Source organism: Limanda limanda, chromosome 12 (genome assembly GCF_963576545.1).
Source record: "Limanda limanda chromosome 12, fLimLim1.1, whole genome shotgun sequence".
In the NCBI taxonomy this organism is placed as follows: Eukaryota; Metazoa; Chordata; class Actinopteri; order Pleuronectiformes; family Pleuronectidae; genus Limanda; species Limanda limanda.
Genome location: NC_083647.1, coordinates 11,862,069 through 11,881,940, shown reverse-complemented (window position 1 = coordinate 11,881,940; position 19,872 = coordinate 11,862,069). Strand labels below are relative to the sequence as shown.

Sequence of the window (19,872 nt, the reverse complement as noted above, 5' to 3'; positions counted from 1 at the left end):
TTGTCATTTTAGGATTCTCGAGCATGAATCTTTCATTTCCATCCTATGATAATGTGCCATGGTTTATTGATGAGATTCACTTTCCTGTGGTGCTGTGTGCTAATTGGTTGAAGTTGCACTAAGCTGCAAAGTTGAGTAAGAAGAATAAAGCTAAGGTAGCACTTTGGATAATAACTCGCGCAAGTCATGCTTCCAAAGGTCTTGCTTGGTGTTGCATGGTTGGAAGACTTTGCTGTGGTTGAAAGCAAAATTTACACAACGATAGACACAGTACAAAGCAGTAACAGTTGAGCGTGTGAGTAAAAAATGGACGATATCAAATGAGTGATTAAGGTCAGACATTTTTTTTCAAACACTGTATGAACCATTGACTGTTTATAAACATTGATGTCATCACTGTCCCCGAAAAGCCACCTGGTGGCTGGCTACAGTATAAGTCAGAAATCATGCCTCCTTCATGTTATTGGATGGGACTTAAGAGTCAAAGTACACATCCAATAAATATTTTTTTATGGTTTATCTCATTTTGGTAATTTTTATCAAACCGATGTTTGTTTGGTGTGGTTATTTGATGCTATAGAAAAGCGTTGGAATGACTTGATTGACATCTTAGACTGACTCACGATTGGTCAAGCACGGATCGCGCTACTATGCCTCCATCCCAAGATCACTTCTGCGCAATCTATGGCTCAAAAAATACACAAGATTCACATATGGGATATTTTAGCTTCATTTGTGGATAGTGGGTGGAAGTGGAAATGCGGCGTCCATTTTTATCTCTTAACTCTGCATGGTTGAAGAGAGCTAAAGAAAAAAAAATCTCAAGCAGTAGACCCAGAACAGCAGTTATTACAATCCAAATCACTGCCGGTAATTCATAAACTGCAGAGCTGTAGCGGCCGCCGTGAGTCCCGTCACTAACGGTGACTGCAGCCTCGTGGTGGCTGTCGCATTACAACACCAGTGTTCCATCTGCAACCAAAACAGAAGGAAAATATTCTCAAGGTGGGAGTTACAGTCACAGTAGTATCTCTAATCAATAACTTATTGTTCCATTTATCTCTCAGCAAGATTATCTGGCAGCGAAAAACCCATTACAGCTACTGGCTTTGCACTCTGGTGACAACTTGCCTGCGATGTTTTTATGTGCTCAATAACCTTAAGCTGTCTAAGATAACAACCAAGTCTTGGGACACAAAATGTAATAAGGCAGAGTAAAAAACAATTGTAAATTGCCTTTATAAGCTCATGTCATGTTGAAATTACCTGTGGAACGCACTTAAGGATTCCACACAGCAGCAAATGGCATTGTTGTATCTGTTTTCCATTTTCGGTGGTGTCTAGAGCAAAATTACATAATTGCTCGCCTCTTTATTAACCTCAGGGCGGCTGTGAGATATGGAGTCCTGCCATGTGCAATGTGCCAGAGCTCCCCCACTCCTTGTCCAGGTTGGCAGCTTTTGCTACATCAATCCCTCACCAGCTGGGCCTCAGGTAATCGAATAAATCCAACTCCTGTACAGAATCATTTTTGCACAGAACCATGTTTGAAATCTATTAAACTGCATCGGTCAGGACTACACAGGAGGGCACAAGACACAGTGAGCTTGTGGTACAATAGTTACATTTTACTATGTTAATTTTGCAAAATAAAAATGAATATACTCCCAAGTCCAGCGGAGAATCTTATTTTACCCAGTAGCAAATGAAAATGTCATTGAATCACTGTGACAAGCGGTTAAGGAAATTCACTTTTCCCGCCTTCAAACCCCCAAAATGTCGTACTTACATTAATGAGCCATCTTGATTCACTTCATCTGTTCGTAAAGCATTCAGGAATTTCCGTCTACCCCATTGTTTTTTGGGGGGAGTCTTGAATACACTGCGGTTCATGTTCAAAATAAAGGTGTAGGACCAAGTGGTAGGGCTAAGGGTTGAATTTGGACAGGGCAAAAGTCTACTAGTACCAAATCTCAACTACCAAACTTTCTCTGCTCTCATTGTGACATGTACCACCATTATAAGAATAAGCTGTCAAATGGCAGATGCTTTTAACCAATGCTGTGTACAGGCCTATGTCCCATGACAGAGGGTCCAATGGACCATTTCTCTCCTCCAGCACACTCTACTGATTCTGGTGAACATCCAAGGAAGAGTTAATGAGCCGTGAAGTGAAAATCCAAAACAGCTCAGAAGAATGGAGGGAGACCTTGAAAAGTGTCTGTGTCCTTCCTCAACTGGCATTAGTCGGCATCCTGCTGTGTTGGTAATGATCTGTATTTTTCAAAGATAGGAGGAGCGACACGTGATTAAATCACACGATCTCTGTCTTCATGGTCGTCATCAGTCAGCTGTTGTAGCTCATGTTGACTAATATTGCAACCCCCCGCCTCCCCTAGTGTATTTCTTGCTTTTCACTGTGTGTATGTCACATGGTGCGATCAAACCCTAATTATGTTAATCTCCGTAAGGAGATGGCATCATGCTTTGAAAAACTATATTCAGGAAGCTTGCAGCGTATTGAATAACAACGTGTAAACACGTACTAATTACAGTACGTGTTTACACTCATCGACTACAGCCTCCCGCATGATTACCTTGATTGGAGTCATTCATTTCTTTCGGAGCCAGGCAGACTATAACTCCAGCATGTTTCTTTGGCTTCGTGTACTAATTGGAACAAAAATGTTTAATGGTTCCCTGTGTCGCAGAAATTATCTTTGGTGGCAAACAGCAGGTGGATCTGTGTGAGGTGAAATTAAAAGTAGGCTGATAATATCGTCAACAAGCTTTAAGATCTCACTTTTTCTCTGCTTCACACAAATATTCTTTCCTCCTCATGTAGTTTCTGATGGTCTGAGTGATACTCTCACCTACCTCTCATCTACCTCTCCGCTGGGTTCCAAAACTGATACCACTCTCATACTAACTGTCTTTTAAATATGAAGCTGTGGCCAGCGGCTCAGCATAAAGACTGGAAACAGGGAGACAGTGACAGCCGCTCTGATGCAGTCAAATTAGCTAGAAATGGACACAATAACCATATTCCTCCTGTCTCTGAATGTTTATATTGCAAATTCACAAAGACACAGGATATCGACAAATATAAAAGTTGTGTCCAAATGGCCCATCCCAAACAACTTCACTTCTTATTGCGTAGTATGTGGTCACACTTCCTCTAAAATGCCTCTAAACAACGTTAGAGATACTGGAAGTTGGGTTTTGTTCAACCAGTCGTTATACTAAAACCAAATGGTCACTAGCTACAGCTCTATATTCAGAGTTAAAGGACATCCTTTCATTTACGGGCAACTAATCTCATTTGCCAGTTGAACAAATAATATCGTGAAAAGTTGAGCTGTACAGACAGACTGAGCAACTCTGAACTGAAAAGTCACTGAGCACACAACTCTCATCACTCATCCTTTCCAGGTATGTTTGGCCTGGTGTCAGAGCTGGGTCCGTACTTGACTTGTCTCCTGCTGTGTCAGCGCAATAGAACACCCGTGGAGTACGAAGCCGCCTGTTCAGCTCACTTCAACCGCTCATTCAGCACTGTTCACCTCACCTCACATCCCTGTCTGCACTGCTGGCCCAGCAGCATTCAGTTACTCAACAGCACCTCTTTCTGACCTTGGACATGTAACACATCCTCTGCACAAGACCCGGTGCTCTGCAAAAAATCCAAGGACAAGAAAAGTAAATTAAAGCAGAGGTGGTGTCCAGGTTCTCGTGAGGTATAAATGAATAATTACATTTGGTTTGTGGTGTCATTGGCAGAAGACACATTCAACGTGATGTGCAAACACATACGAGAAATGTAAGTTCTCGTAGGGTGTCTGTTTGAATCTGTCCAAAGATGAAACAAACAGGAGTTGACAGAGGAGGCTCTTTTCTCTCTGAAACAACACTGAGTGAAGGGATTCCCAGCCCGGCCTGTTTTTCTAAACCAAAGTACTTCAGTCCAATATGTGTGTCCCAGAAAAACAACAGCTCACTAAATGGGTTTAGGTCCTTTGAATTTGTCTGCTGAAGGAATCCAAATGTGTGAATCTAATAACTTTCAAACGGTCTATTAAAGTCAATGAGGTCCTCACATCATATAGTTGTACACTGGCATCGAATTCGTCAATGAGGGTCTGTGAAATCAGTAGAAAAAACTATTTTCCCCCGATCGCAAAGACTTATCAAAGCTTCCTTGAGGCAGCAGTCCAGTTCAATTAGGTCTTACAAGCTCTCGGACAGATTGATTTACAGTCTGCAAAAGAGAGATCATGAGAGAAATAAGCAGTCACTTCCAAAGAAGAGTTCACTTTGGCTGCGACACAGTTTACCCCTGAAACTCCAAAAGTGTTTTGGGGACTCACACACTTCACCCACAGCTCCATCGTGCATATTGTGAGTAGATAATGAGTGAATTGTAATTTTTCGGGTGAACTATCCCTTTAAGGCCATGAATAAACTTTTTAACCCTTTGATACACAAGCTATGCAAACCCCCTCTAAGGCACAACATGGGTCAAAAATGACCCGTATTGACTTTCAATGTTATTTCATGCACGGCTGAGTGTTTCTTTGCTATATTTTTGGAAATCTAATTATTTCATCATTTAATATTCAAAGTATTCATTAAATAATATTTTTTGTATTTTTAAATCAAGTTTACACACATGGGTCAAAAATGACCCGATGGAATTAATTTAATCATTTAATATTTCAAAGTAGTCATTAAAATATCTTGGTTTTGATTACCACAAATCATTATTTTCATTTTCTCTGTCTTAATTTTTGAACTAAAATAGTTTTTGTATTACTTCATCACGTTTACACACATGGGTCATAAATGACCCATGTATGCAAGTGTGAATTTGATAGGAACCTTTGATTTGTAAATGTTTGTAGTTAGGAACATGTTTACTGTGGACAACTTTTCACATGCCACACTTGTCAGAACTCCTTGTCAGAACTAAATCATGTTGACCTAGCTATCGTTAGCTAGTATTTACCTAGCTTCCATAAGCTAACATTAGCTAGCTAAAAGAGAATATGTTAACAGCTAGCTAATAATATTGGACATATTTATCTTTCCCACCAGTAGAGGGAAATAATGTTCAAATGTTATGTGAAGTTATCTTTTCACAAGATATCAAATATTTTCTTAGGTAAAACCATTGTAAAACAAGACTTACATGAATCAGATTTGCAAAAGCAGCCCGTTTAGTTCTGACAAGTAGTTCTGACAAGTGTGGCATGTGAAAAGTTTTCCACAGTAAACATGTTCCTAACTACAAACATTTACAAATCAAAGGTTCCTATCAAATTCACACTTGCATACATGGGTCATTTTTGACCCATGTGTGTAAACTTGATGTAGTAATACAAAAAACATTTTAGTTCAAAAATTAAGACAGAGAAAATGAAAATAATGATTTGTGGTAATCAAAAACAAGATATTTTAATTAATACTTTGTAACATTAAATGATTAAATAAATAGATTTTAAAAGTTATAGCAAAGAAGCACAGCCATGCATGAAATAACATGTGAAATGAATACGGGTCATTTTTGACCCATGTTGTGCCTTAGAGGGGTAGTGATACAAAAATGATTTTTATTAAAAAAGTAAATAAGGACAAATAAAAATAAGAGTGTGTAATGATCAAAAACAAGTTAATTGAGGAATTCCTGGAATTCTGAATGATGAAATACATTTATTGCAAAGATATTTTCAATTCAAACTCCATCGGGTCACTTTTGACCCATGTTGTGTATCAAAGGGTTAAGAGAAAAACACATAGAAATGTGAAATTTCCAGTGTTGAATTAATGCCAGGAGAAAAAATTGAATGCTCTTTTCCTGTTAAATTTTTTAATTCAGTGACTGCTGGTTCACTTTTCAGCTTTGTTCCTTATCTCTATCTATGTTGCTTCATCATACACACGCATATAAACTCTATTGATGTAGAGTGTGCTTCAGGGAGGAACACATCTGTCGAAGATGAGGATGCCAGTACTGCAGATTTGAAACTGCAGGACACAGGGTTTTGTTTTAGCACACACACACACACACACACACACACGGACACACACGCACATGCACACACACACACACACACACGCACACACACACACCCACACACACACAAACACACACACACACACACAGGTTTTTGTCTTCAGATGTAAAACACTCTTACCCATTTAATTTTTTAAGAAGAAATCTCAGCTTTCCATCTGTTCAAAGTATGTCCTGGTTTTACCCCCTGCGTGCACTACTCATATAATGCTGAATCAGCCAACATTCATCTGTTACTGCTTTGCTTTCCAAGTACAACAGTGAAATGATTTGTTAACACAACTTCTGCAGATCAGAGTATTTGCCTAACATGTCAACTGCTCCTGTTTATTGATTTGTTTTTTTTCTGGAGTTTTCAATGTGAGTTAAACAATTGTCATTAGAACTGACCTATAATCAAATATTTTTTGAACATGGTCATCCAGCCCACATACCAAATGGGATGATGGAACTTGGGCAGTCCTCTCCTGTTTGCCAGATGTGGGCCACAAGTGAGCCAACACATTATTGCTTTTCAACTATGATTTCAACCCAAGGTGCCAAAGGGGGAACTGGATTCGGGCGATATTCATCATTTATCACATGAGCACACCTCGTTTTGAAGTGGCCCACATCCGTACACTATCCAGGTTTCCAGCTACGCCCCTGCAAATATTCAATGTTGTTATTCAAACTGAATATCTTTTAGGAACAAAAAACAATGTAGTGAAAGACCTTTGATTTTCAGATGTATTATGAAGGTAACACAGAGCGTATATCTATCTATCTATCCATCTATCTATCTATCTATCTATCTATCTATCTATCTATCTATCTATCTATCTATCTATCTATCTATCTATCTATCTATCTATCTATCTATCTATCTATCTATCTATCTATCTATCTATCTATCTATCTATCTATCTATCTATCTATCTATCTATCTATCTATCTATCTATCTATCTACCTATCTACCATGGTAGAAACACAGGAAAGAGCAAGTGAGTTGACCTTGTCACATTAGTTTTCTACAGTAACTTTATTTCATGCAGAAGACACACAACATTATGATTACAGTTAGATTCTCACTAGAAGGTGAGTGACGTCCTGTAGGATTTAGTTGTTCATTAATGCCGTCATCAGAGTTGATAAAGCTTGTTTAATGAAGATGATCTAAAAAGCCTCTCTCCCCCTCTATCTCCCGACACACCTGGTTCAGCTGTTGAGGTGTTGTTTGTTGTGTGATGTTGCATTACACAGTTGAACCCTGACAGGAAGCACCGACCAGACCATATGCAGTGACTTGTCACCGTTTCTCTGCAGGTCGCCAGCCACTGGTGACGGCAGCAATTGGGAATCAAGCTGCTCTCCTGTTTCTCTCGGCCTGTCTGTCGCTCCACAGCGCTGAGCACCATGCGGGGCTCGGGATATGAAAGATCAGATACAACTTTCAGCTGAAATAGGTTGTTTGCTGGTATCACAGAGCGATGAGGTCAGATGTCACAGCAAAGCAAATCATTTGGCGTCTGTTGTGAGATTACACGGAAAATATTGGATTCTGAATGTGACACAGAAAGGACGTCAATATCTCCAAAGTAGCCTGTAACGGTTCATTTCAACCACATGTACATGACATAAAAAAGAAAACAGCAATGTGAAGAAGACCGTGGAAGAACGAAGAGTAAAATGTCCCTTGGGTTGTGTCATTCCCCGGCCACGTGTCCTATTTTACCCATGGATATGAAACCACTCGAGCAACAGTGAATGTGTGAGGAGTCCCTATAGCAAAAAACCTGCCCACAAAATGACCCTTCTCTACCCTGTGCCGTTTCTTTTCCATGACCAGGAAACATAATGGAGTAAGTGTGTAGAAAGACCTGAACATGTGTTTGTCTCCCCTCACTGGAGTTTCTTATCACTTTTCAGGTTTTGACTGATGGGAGTTTCTTTTCCGTGTCCAATTAAAGATGTATGTTTTATATATGGTTATTTCCTCTCATTCCACTCAATATGTAATATGAAGCCAATGTAGAGCCCCTAGTTGGACTGTTTTAGTCTGTATATAAAGATGGATGACGGATCTCCATTTCCTCCAATATCCAGAAATGACTACACAATTTTCCAGACATGGCCATGTTGCCATGTTGACATGGCCATGTTGCCATGTTGACATGGCCATGTTGCCATGTTGACATGGCCATGTTGCCATGTTGACATGGCCATGTTGCCATTTTGACATGGCCATGTTGCCATGCCATGTTGCGCATTTAGAACCAGAGTATGTGCAGTAGAAATCAGGGGATTGAGTAGCGGTAACGAGGTCTGTTGTCAAACACCCTCGACAAATAATAAGTCAGTCTCAGCTGTCAATCATTTGACCTAAAACCTTAAACAACAAAAAACATCTTTGAGAAAAAATTATTTGACTTGTACATTGACTTTTTAGTTTGGTATGTCCCATCCACTAACATGGAGGAGGCAGGATTTATGAGCTATACCGCAGCCAGCCACTAGGGGACGATCTGGACATTTAGTTGTTAGTTCATTATTATTTATATTGTTTAATGTTAGTTGTTAGCTGTTTGTGAATTATATGGCACATTTCAGGTTGGTATTGTTTGTTAGAAACATAAAGTAGCTGTGATACAAAGCATACAAGTAAAATATTTCTATATATTTACTAAATCCTCACTATGCATGAGCATGAACTCCCTCAACAAGCCATTAAGGCCTAACCTTGTTTGGCTGCCACTGTGCCACCAGACCTTATGAGAAACTAGAATTTAATAAGTAGGCCTATAATACTGTCTCCATTTATTTGTTGGCTTAATTATTGCTATCTTATGTTGAGAATGGGTTCCCCGCAACTCTCATTTAGTCAAATTATTATAAATGATCATATCAGTGATTTCACACATCGTTTCTTCCTGTTTCCATAATGGCCACATATGATTGAGAATAATGCAGAAGTCCTCTTTGCTTGTTAATAATTCCAAACTTCGGGTATTCTAACATTGCACTTTTTTTACCCAGTGCATGCAAAACACTATAATATAATATTAGCAATGATGGTAGCAGCTTTTCAAACAATTAGGGATAAATCTGTGGGCTTTCTCTTGCAGTTATGTGTAGAATGTGCTCAGACTATAAAAAACAGTCAACACGCCCGAGCTGTTCCAGGCCGAGTTGAGGAGGCAGGTTTGCACTCAGCAGCAGGCTGCAGCCCCGTGTGGTGCCCTGGTGCCTGAGGTGTGGTGACATGATGCGAGAGGACAGGTGGCACCATGGGTAATAGGGCTAAAACTCCCATCGGGCAGCCCGCTGAGGTCCTGTCCTGCCTCTCTGACCAATTCCAAATTCAAATCTCCTCAGCCACTGCTTTACAGCACAGTGTAATTAAAAGCCGCAGGAAGGTTGTGGTTATGATATAGCTTTGAGGTTTGGCGCAAGTCAAATGAACTATTTGACTTTTAAAGGCTATTTGCACACAGCGGGTGTCTTATTTTGAAAAGTTCTGGGTTAGCCACATCCTGCTGTTTTAGCGCTGAAATTATGGAGAGCGTTTCGGCTGAGTGGTTTGCTATTATGTACAAAATGTCATTAAGATGTGATGATTATGGGTCCAAAGGAACAGCTTGAGTATTCACATTTGTTGCATTGATTTCTTTATTTTTTTCCATCAAAAGAAATGCACAGATCAGCAAAGCTACTACATACAAATGGCCATACAATAGCAATTCAATGTTTGTTCTTGTTTGAAGGTGTTCAGTAAATTCTCATGTATTTATACATTTCATACCTTGAACGTTTGCATTCAGCAAAAAATTAAAAAAATAAAAACCAATCAAACCGATGCTGTTTTTCCATCTTCAAATGAAAAACCTCAGCCACAAACTTCTGGACAGCTACATGTCACTGCTCCAGAAAAACGACTGTACTTACATACAATAAAGAAATAAACAAAAGTCTTGCATAGCTTCATTGTAATGTAGTTACAGTACAGTAAGGCACTTCATGAAAAAATTTAGGCATTTTTTAAAATCCTACATAAACCTTTTTTTCCACATCATTCTAAAACTTCATCTCACGGTTACAACACCTGAAGAACACAACTTTTCCATATCACATTTTTGCACACAACATAAATCTACTATACTTCTCTGCTTTTCTTTTGGCTTTAAGTCTCAAGTTCAACATCCTCAAAATATTGAAGTTGGGTTCTTGTGCATAATGTGACCGACACATTGTCCCATAACCCCACACAACCCAGTGTTCCTCAAAAAAGACAAAATAAAATATTGTGCAATGATTTGGGGTTATGTGGGGTAAAAGGCAACACGCTGTCAAAAAACGAGTCCCAAAACAAAAATAAAAATCGAAATGTCTGGTTACAGCTCATTTCCTCGCAGACGGGCACTGTACCAACGGTGACAAAGGTACGGCCGACCGGAGAAGAAGACTTTTCTCATGTTTTAGATAAAAACTAGTTTTGCCTTCTTTCTCCGCTGGTGGGATGACTGTGTAGTGTTGTAGTCCAGAAGCTGCATGTAGCACTACAAATTCCAGCAGCCCACTGAATATTGATAGAGGTAAAGAGGATGCGTCTGCTCTACCCGAGCTGATCTTCGTACTGTTTGCGGAAGCAATCGCCAGCTGGGAAGAAATCCCACAACCGCTCCTGGTACATCTTCCACACATATGACTCCTGGACACACACACACACACACATACAAAAACAATTTCAAGAGTTAGTGGAAGAAAAGTTATTAAACTTTTGGACATTATCGCATGCAAACAAAACAGGCAGTGGATTAGAGCTGAACAATTGATCTTTTTCATGTTTTGTTTTTTAAACAGCTAAATCGTTTTTTCAAATTAATAATTACAATTTACATAATTAACACAGTCTTAAGATTCAGGACATTACATTTAAAGCTGGTGGAATAACTGTATATAATAATATAATGAGAGCAGCCAAGAAAGCCAAGTCTATGTCAAATGTATTCAACTGTAATTAATTCATGATAATCTGGAAAAAATCTTTCAAACTCTGCTTGTCCTTGCAAAGCTGTCGACATCAGATAATACTAGTGTGATTTAGCCATTATTATTATTATTATTATTATTATTATTATAATAACTATGAAAAATTGTCATCAAAATACAAAAATACACCACAAAATCTCCTCAATATGTTTGAATGTCATAGTAATGGTTAGGTCATCAAATATGCTTATCATATTTTTATAAATTTGAGCCAAGTAGGTAATCTTTTCTATATAAAATCTAGGACGACTGAAAGAGGAAGCTACTGTTTTATTTAATCTAAATCTATTTGTGTTGAAACTACACTGGTTAGAAAAAAATTCTCGGTGCAATCATATCTTATTTAACACTATGCAGACCACAAATACAGGCCTGGAGTTAAGCTGTGGGGAAACAGCTGCATCCATCCATGTCTCTGGACTGTGGGAGTTCACAGAGAAAAAACACGCAGACATGGGGGTAAAATAATAACTCCACACAGACAGACCCTGCCCCAAACGGTATTCAAACAAAGAACCTTTTTGCTTTGGTGTGACAGCGCCGTACCACCACATAATCCTTCAGTGTGATTAGATATTTAGATGCACACACCCCAAGAGTATCTCTGACATTGACAGGAGGGTAATTGATTATTTTAATTGGTGGAAGACAGATGATCATACTGTACCTGACCGGTGTGCTCTGTCTCATCCTTGTTGATAAGGTACATCAAGAAAAACCTTTAGAGAAAAACCACAGGCCAATCAGAAGAAACACACATACGTCACAGTAAGCGGTCACATTCTCCTGCCTTCACTTCCTATCTCAGTTCAAACGCACAACACAGAAACTAGAAGCGTCACTGTGCCTCACTTCATTTCCCAAACTCCGAATTCACAGGAAATGTCAACCTCTGTGTCACTAGGAGGCTTTGCACATTTTGACGCAAGTGTCTAAACAAAGAAACACCAACCTGTCTCCGTCACAGAATCACCTGTTGTTCCCAACATCAAGTGTAAATGGCAGCGAGCCGCTGTAGCTCTGTGGGCATCACAGCGTGCCAAATCACGATGAATAGTGCATGAGAGCACGCCATCCAAAACCTATTTTCCAATAAAGTTCCCTGGCATTAAATAGTAATGAAGCAACATAATGAGGTCGCTCTCATATCCTCTGGCCGGCTGACATTGAGCGCAAATGGACTGAGACCTTCTATTCTCAGAGGCGTCAGAGAGACACTGGATAAGCGGAGGAGCGCAGGGGAAACAAGGAGACAAGTGGAAAGAGGAGCTGAAGCCACGTAGTGATCTGGATCACTGCGTCTGTTAGAGACCGTGGCCCTGATGGTGTGCTAATGTGCACAAGCCATCAATCATGTGGTTAAATTACTGAAAAGAGGCAACACACGCTTGTGACAGGGGACGATTTTGATTTGTTTACATTTGTAGTCAAAGGTAAAATGATTTGAGGTGAGACACTTACAGGTAGTTTGCCAAGTTGTGCTCTTGTAAGGTGTGAGTCTCAAATCCATGCGGTGTCGTGTCGAAGTAATCGTTACCGATCCCACATATGAAGCATTTGGTCTGAGGACAGAATTGAAAATGATGATTGTAACACATTCCTCAGTCTGACATAAGGTTTATTTGTCTCATTATAAATTCGCCTTTAATTATGGTTATTCTTGTATTTAAAGGGATACGATGTAAACTACTTGAAGCTAGCATCAAGTAACAGGCAAAAATCATATTTTAAATTAAATGTTTATTTTCCATTTTCTCTGAAGAACCAAAAAACTGGCCTAAAGTGCACTCTGACCCTCATCTGCTAAACAGAAGGCCTAAAAAAACAAGAGTAGGCCACATGTCTTAAATCAACTTGGCCAGGGAGGAAAGTAATTGACCTGTCTAACAGAGTGTTAACGTTAAGGAATATGTTTTCTGTAAAATATCACTGTCATTTGAGACAAAGTACCGTTTGCAAAAATAAACTCTTTCCCTTGTTTTTGTCGTATAAGTCTATTGTTAGATTCACACATAAAAATGTATTTAAATAACATGACATAAAGGGCATATGGGAGAATTTCTAGTTAATATGTTTAGGTAAGACATCATGATTTTATTATCTATATATTTGTTTATTCTACACATGAATTCACCATCACACATTTTGTCCTTCAGAGCACAAAACCCCCATCATCTTTCCATCCCTGCTTCCTGGGTCGGCAAGTGAGAATGAAATGTCCTCTCACCTCCATGTCCTCTTTCACTTGTTCCTGTTGATCTCTCAGCTCGCCAAAGGCATCGATGATCAGACCTGCAGCCACAAAGGAAGTGCAGTGAGCATATCGTATATACTGTGGGGGGGTGTGTGTGTGAAATGAATGCAGCAGCAACCCGGCTACCCTCACTGCCTGAAAATGTAGACTGGAGTGTGAGATGCACGTGCTACTGCGATGTGAAGCATTGCACAGAGATTTATTTACATACTTGAGTAATCGAGTAATGAGTTTTCTCTGTTAAAGATTGTGTGAGTATCTCCTGAGCTCACCCTGGATGATGGCCAGCAGGATGACGATGACGAAGAAGAAGAAGGTGATGTCGAAGAGGATGCGGTAGAGCTCATACGGGTCGCCCGCCGGGTCCTCGATCTCGTCCCCGATGCCCCCCCCGGCTCTCACCCCAACATACATGTGGAACAGGTAGCACTGTGCAAACACACAGCGGGGGGTCAGGACGTAACGTTCCAAGACGAACATGAGCAACAGGAACCTCTTTAAAAATGGGTGAGTAATATTTACCGTCATCATGTCATCACACTTCATGTCCGGCTCGTCCTCGTCCTCGCTCTTGTTGTAGAACTTTCTGAAGAAGTTGAAGGCCACCACAGTGTAGAGGTAGACCACTACTGCCAGCAGGCCCACCGTCAACACCAGCTGAACCATTGGAATCACACAGTTTAAGTTGACTTATTATATATTAATCTATGCTTATATATTACATCACTGTATTAATGTATTGGGGTTTTGCAGTGTGCTGCATGGTTTGTATGTTGTAAATTGTCAGTGCTATTTCTATTGTTATTGTTTGTTGATTTTGGGCTCTAACTAATACATCTCTCCATATGACTGCGGTTGAAAAGCCAGCTGGCTAACACGTCCTAAATAAATAAGTGAAATGAAATTCAAGCTTCAAGTCGGAACACACTGGTCAAAGATAAAAAGCTGCAGACTCTCACGAGGAGTACGATCGCACGAGTCGAGAAACGAGGTAGTTGAGAGAAGGAAAACTTCACTTATTCGCAGTGAATAAAAGTAAATTGCTGCTTTATATTTCACATCTGACACAAAGCTCTGTTCAGACACGGCTCACACATTGATTTTTACTTGTGGACCTGAACAGCAACAACAGTGGGAGCGGCAGTAAACTGCATTGGGATTGACAGCTCAATTGATCCGCCCACAGGCAGCGGAGTGTTGGAGGTGTGTGTATGTGTGTGGGTGTGTGGGAGTGTGTGTGTCCACCCTTGGATATTGAGGTGACATTCAATTTTGATTTGTGCCTCTGGTCAGTCATGAGAATCTCTGCAAGAAGTGAGAGTCCAAAAACGGGAATTAAATGAAGGAATTTGAGTCAGAGATGCATAAAGGATGCATGTCCCAGTTTTCCCTTTTACTTTAATTCTTATTATTAACATAAGATATTTATAAGATGGTGGAAGAAAGTGGAGGAGTAAAGTAAGATTAGTCATGTGACCAGACACATAAATTCAATAGCATGTACATGTTGCTGTGGATCTAGTTAATGTCTAAATATGTTAAAGTATGCTAACATGTTAGCCATAATGACTGTAAGTACTTCAAAGTTTGATCTTATACAATATATCTCAAAGCTTGGTTGACACAGGCTTGACACTAGTGATACCAAAGCTCAACCTTTAACTCTGTAGTGACCCCTGCTGCTTAGTAGAAGACCTGCATCCTCCTCCTCCTCCTCACCTGTTTGCCGTTGTGCGTGACAGAGGACAGGATGGTGCGGAGGGTCTTGAAGCCCATGGCGATGTCCAGGAGATGAGCGGCAAAGAAGAAGTTGTTGTAGTGGCCCAGAATGGACATGGTGGTGTACCATACTAGATACAGGAAAGACTGAGAGAGAAACAACATGAGGGGGTTTATCAGGATCCATCTGTCCAGTCTTTATATCATCTATCCACCATCCGTCTATAAAAGTCTTTCACTCTGCCATTTCCAACTTACGTTGTCTGTGATCACCACTCCCAATTTCCACACTTGGTACTTGGTATCGATTGAGCTCAACCTGGCAACAGAGAAAAGTTGATACGTGAGGTTTGTATTTTCAGTTTGACCTCTATTTTTGGTTCAATTCATTTCTGGCCCGTCTCCACTCTTTATCCGTCTAATCTCTCACCATGACACCAGTGAAGCCTCCTTGGCAACAGTTTCCTCTGTTGGATTGAAATCCAGGGCACTTTTATCTAAACCCAGCAGCTCTGCTATCCTCTCCGCTCCGTACAGGTCTCCGTACTTTTTGATCACCTACGAGCGGCGGGAACAGAGGAGACGACGACACTGTTACACTGACATTTAGTAAATGTCACCAGATTCGGTTAATCTTCTGTGTGTGCGTAACAGATTAACACAAAACAAAAAACAAAATCACATAAGCCACTTACTTTCCGTTTGACAAATTTATCCCAGTAGTTGTTTGGGAATGAACTGATAAAACAAAGAAGAAAAAAAACCCGGCATTAAACATTTGTTTGTACAAGATTATGAGTCAGAGAGTTTAATACCGGAGCTGTTTTTTTTACTCACGGTGTATTAATGACTAGTCTGTCCCACTGCCCTTTAATGTCATCATCAGACGGCTGCTCCGTGATGTAGAGGCCGGCGAACTCCAGCTTCCTCGCTATCTCCTTCTCCCGTTTGAACACCACCAGTGGAACCTTTCACACAGACAGAGAATTTGCCTGCATCATTTGCCCAGTGAAGGATATAATGCCCATTTCTTTTCAATATACTGCATAGCCAGCTTGTTTACTGCTGACACTGAGAGGGAAGTACAGGACAGTGTGTTTGTGTGAGTGTGGTCTGCTGGTTGTTCCCAGATCTCTGTTGCTGACTAAGTGGGAGCCGGGTTTTGCCCCAAAAATTCAGATCAGAAAGACAAAATCCCTGGTGCCTTTTAAATCTCTTCTCAAAACATGTTTTATTATCACAAAGCTTTTATGAATGTTTGACATCCAGCCGTTTTATTTTCTGTGTAATTAACTTTTATTCCCCTCTGTTTTATGACCCGATTTTTTTGTTTTTGTTTTGATTGCTGTTGTTTTAGTCTCTACTTTCTTATCTTTGTTAAGACTGGAATTCCTGCAATGGGGTTGCACCCCTGCCATCAACCAGTGCAGTTTCAGTCTACATACATTTTTTCCAACGACAATGTCAATTTTATTTATATAACATATTTGAAACAACTGAGTGCTTCACAAAGTATAAGGTTCAACAAGCTCCAGACTAATTAGGGTCATCAAGACCTTTGACCTTTGAGTCAGAGTAACAACTGGTCAAATTTGAAGATTAAGATCTGACCTATTCAAAAGGACTAAAACATTTTGTGAGGCTAACTTGACCATTTCACCACCCAAATCTTATCAGAGTGAACAATTCTGCCAAATTTGAAAGGGTGAAAAAGGATTTTGTGAGATCAGAGCGACCTTGGACCTTGGATTCTAAATAGCTCATCAATGTGTCCAATGGATATTTGTAAATTATGTCAAATGTTCATATTTTTGCTCATAAATGCTAAATAAATGCATGAAACAAAATCTTATTTTGCTTAAATCCTCACACTGTATCTAATAGTCACCCAAACGAAGAAAAAGTGATTTGAGTGTATTTTTGATGCTGCACCTTCAGATAGTAGTATCCCACTACACAAAGGAAAGATATGATGGTGTGTAGTATTGCCAGACAGCGAAGCGTTGGCGCCATGTAGCCTGTGCTCTCCTGCAGGACAAAGTACTCAACCGCCCCTTCATCTTCCTCCTCCCCGGCTCTGCCTTGACCATTCCAGGGGTCTTCATCGTCTGTGTAATCACCGGTTACCTGACAGACAAGAAGGCATTTCTGAGTTTTCACCTGAGCGCTTATAACAATCTACAGACTTTGATTACTTTATTCATAGAATTGGGGCTTGACTAGAATCTTACTTTGTAGAAGAGCAGAATGAAGTTGATGGCAAAGGCCACAAAAAGTGCCAGGAAGCGGAGGTTGTAGAAGTTTCGGGCAAGGTAGTTCTGTGAAAATAATCATTTGGATTTAAGACTTGTTAATCAAATTCATTTTTGTTCTCTTACCAAGATGCGCTTGAAAGATCAGACTCTTTTTAAGATATCTCACCAGCATCTTGGTCTGGTAGATTTCCAGGCCAGCGAAGAAGCTGGCCATGAAGGCCTCTGGTGGTTCTTTTCTCGGGCCGAGCCTTTTCTTCGGGGCTTTCTTCTCCGGTGCGGGGGGCTCTGGAGGGCCTTCATCTTTGGACTTGTCATGGTCCTTCTTTTCCCCATCTTCCGAACTGCAACGATAAATCTTCTATTAGTGTCACACACATACACGCAACTGTGAGCGATGGTTGTGAGCTAGTTCAGGCAGTCGACTCCAGCTGCACGGCTCTGCTCACGTGACGTGCCTCGCTCTACACATCCTCTAGGCAGCTTACTCAAGCCTCATAGATTTCTCATTTCTGCCTTTGCTTATCAGTGCCTCTGCTGCCCTGTTTCAGTATTGCTGCCTGTCCAGTCAGCCCCCTCCACCACTCCAGCATCCAAGCAAACTCTAACTAAGATCTGCTGCTGCAAGAACCATGTATAAAGCGGGTTGTCTGACTGAAATTTACATCCATGTGCCCTAAGAGAGGAGCGAAACTACAGAAGCACAATAGATGATCATTTTACATATATAAATAATGGTGTTTACTGTTTACACACAAACACACACACACACTTGGATGAGTCTTTTTCCGGCCCTTAGCTCATATTCCGTCGGTTGCTACTGAGGATGAACAACACACAATTCAAAGCTCAACACTCACTCTCCTTTCTCTGAATCTGATTTGTAGTCTCCATTCACAGGACTCGTCTTCGCTGCCATCTGTAACAAAGACATTTAATGACCATCTGTTACTTTAACAGGTTGTACTGGTATGAGGACAAATGTTTTTTAAATTAATTGTTGACACAATTGTTGTTGTGTTTAAGTATCCAGTAGTTAAGGCGTGATTAGAAAGAGAGCTATCATCATTCCGTTTGATTTAATGTGATTACCGACCTGTGCTTTCTTCTGCCTGACAGCACTGGCGATGGATGGAGCGTCCCCCACCACCACCTCAGACACATCCCCCAGCCCCGGCTCAGCCCCATGCTTCCCCTCCTTTTTGGACTGTATGTTCAGAAGCTCGGCCATCAGGTCTGCCTCCGCCGCTTCCCCCTGAGCCATCTGACCCAGCTGCGCCAACGCTGACGCTTCGCTCGCCTCCATCTTCTCTGTCTCCAGCACGTCTCCATGGATGCCGAACTGAGTAGGATCCGGCATGTTGCCCAAAATATCCGTCACCTTCATATTCTTAGCCCCTTCAACGAGGCCACCGCCAAACATGCTGGTCCACAAGATGTGGAAGAAACCCCAAATCAGGCTGTAGACCAAGTGGAAGAGTCCAGTGATGATCATCCAGAAGAAGGAGAAGAAGCTGCGCACCATCTCCTTCACGCTCATCTTCTTGAATTTCCTGTACCGCCGCTTCATGCTCTTCAGTGTTAGCATTTGGCGGAAGTGACAGAGGCTTTTTTTCAAAGAGATGCAGGCGAATGTGAAGGCAGATGAAGACTCTAACATGATGTCCTCCTCCTCCTCCTCCTCCTCCTCCTGGTTCTCCATGACACCCTGGCTGTCTTCCTCATCTTCCTCCGGTCGCTCCACCGGGTCGGGCTCGGAAATTTGAGAAGCCAGCTGCATCTCAAAGATGGTGTCCTCGCAGAAGTTAACAAACAGCTCCATCTTCTCGCTCTCGCCGCCTTCATTGACGACATCGAAGATAAACTGTCGCTTGGACTCCTTCACCTGAGGCTTTTCCCACTGGGTCCGACTCGACTCGCTGATCTCGAAGTAGACTCTCTCGATGCGCTTGGCTCCCCCCATGATCTCGATGCGACCCAGATAAGGTTCAAAGTAGCTGAGAACGCTCTCTGCCAGGTCGAGGAACGTTGAGAGGCGAGCGTCGTGAGGCATGTGCTCAGAGAGATTGGTCAGCAGCACGGCTACATTAAAGCCAATGTCTTTGGCGGGTTCGTGAAACCTCTCCACAAATTGCTCGTAGTTGAACATGTCGTTCTCATCAGCCTCGGCACACGAGAGGAGGAACTCAATCTCAGACTGGGAGTACTGCTTCTGGTTTTCCATGGACTTCTGGAAATCCTTCTTTGAGATGATCCCTTTGCTCTCAGGGTCATACTCCCTGAAGCTGTCGGACGTGGTCAAGTCCTTCAACTTGAGGAACATATCGAAGAATTTCAAGATCATCTCCACATTGCTGGAAGATTCCACTAAAGTGTCCACCATTTGTTTGCCAATGGTGCCATTGACAACGTTTCCTGTGAAGTGATGGAGAAAAAGAGCAAAATCAGTCGGTAAACACGAGGGACACTCTGTAGAGATTAAGCAAAGCTGCTGCTGTAAATATTAAATTACAGCCCAGGCAAACAGAAGAGTTTGATGAAAGTC

The 19,872-nt window shown here is 41.1% G+C and overlaps 1 protein-coding gene across 1 annotated transcript in view; it reads right to left on the bottom strand.

The window, feature by feature from the left end:
* Positions 1–10,665: 10,665 nt before the first annotated feature.
* LOC133015727 (ryanodine receptor 3-like) overlaps positions 10,666–19,872 on the bottom strand; it is a 114,995-nt gene continuing 105,788 nt past the window's right edge. Inside the window, exons 91-106 of the mRNA XM_061082993.1 lie at positions 18,424–19,742; positions 18,188–18,246; positions 17,497–17,671; positions 17,307–17,393; positions 17,008–17,202; positions 15,913–16,043; positions 15,771–15,813; positions 15,506–15,633; positions 15,334–15,394; positions 15,076–15,222; positions 13,879–14,013; positions 13,629–13,785; positions 13,330–13,394; positions 12,564–12,664; positions 11,770–11,821; positions 10,666–10,761 (exon numbers count right to left, since the gene is read on the bottom strand). Coding sequence (XP_060938976.1) covers positions 10,666–10,761; positions 11,770–11,821; positions 12,564–12,664; positions 13,330–13,394; positions 13,629–13,785; positions 13,879–14,013; positions 15,076–15,222; positions 15,334–15,394; positions 15,506–15,633; positions 15,771–15,813; positions 15,913–16,043; positions 17,008–17,202; positions 17,307–17,393; positions 17,497–17,671; positions 18,188–18,246; positions 18,424–19,742 — 2,951 coding nt within the window. The remainder of the gene's footprint in view (positions 10,762–11,769; positions 11,822–12,563; positions 12,665–13,329; positions 13,395–13,628; positions 13,786–13,878; positions 14,014–15,075; positions 15,223–15,333; positions 15,395–15,505; positions 15,634–15,770; positions 15,814–15,912; positions 16,044–17,007; positions 17,203–17,306; positions 17,394–17,496; positions 17,672–18,187; positions 18,247–18,423; positions 19,743–19,872) is intronic.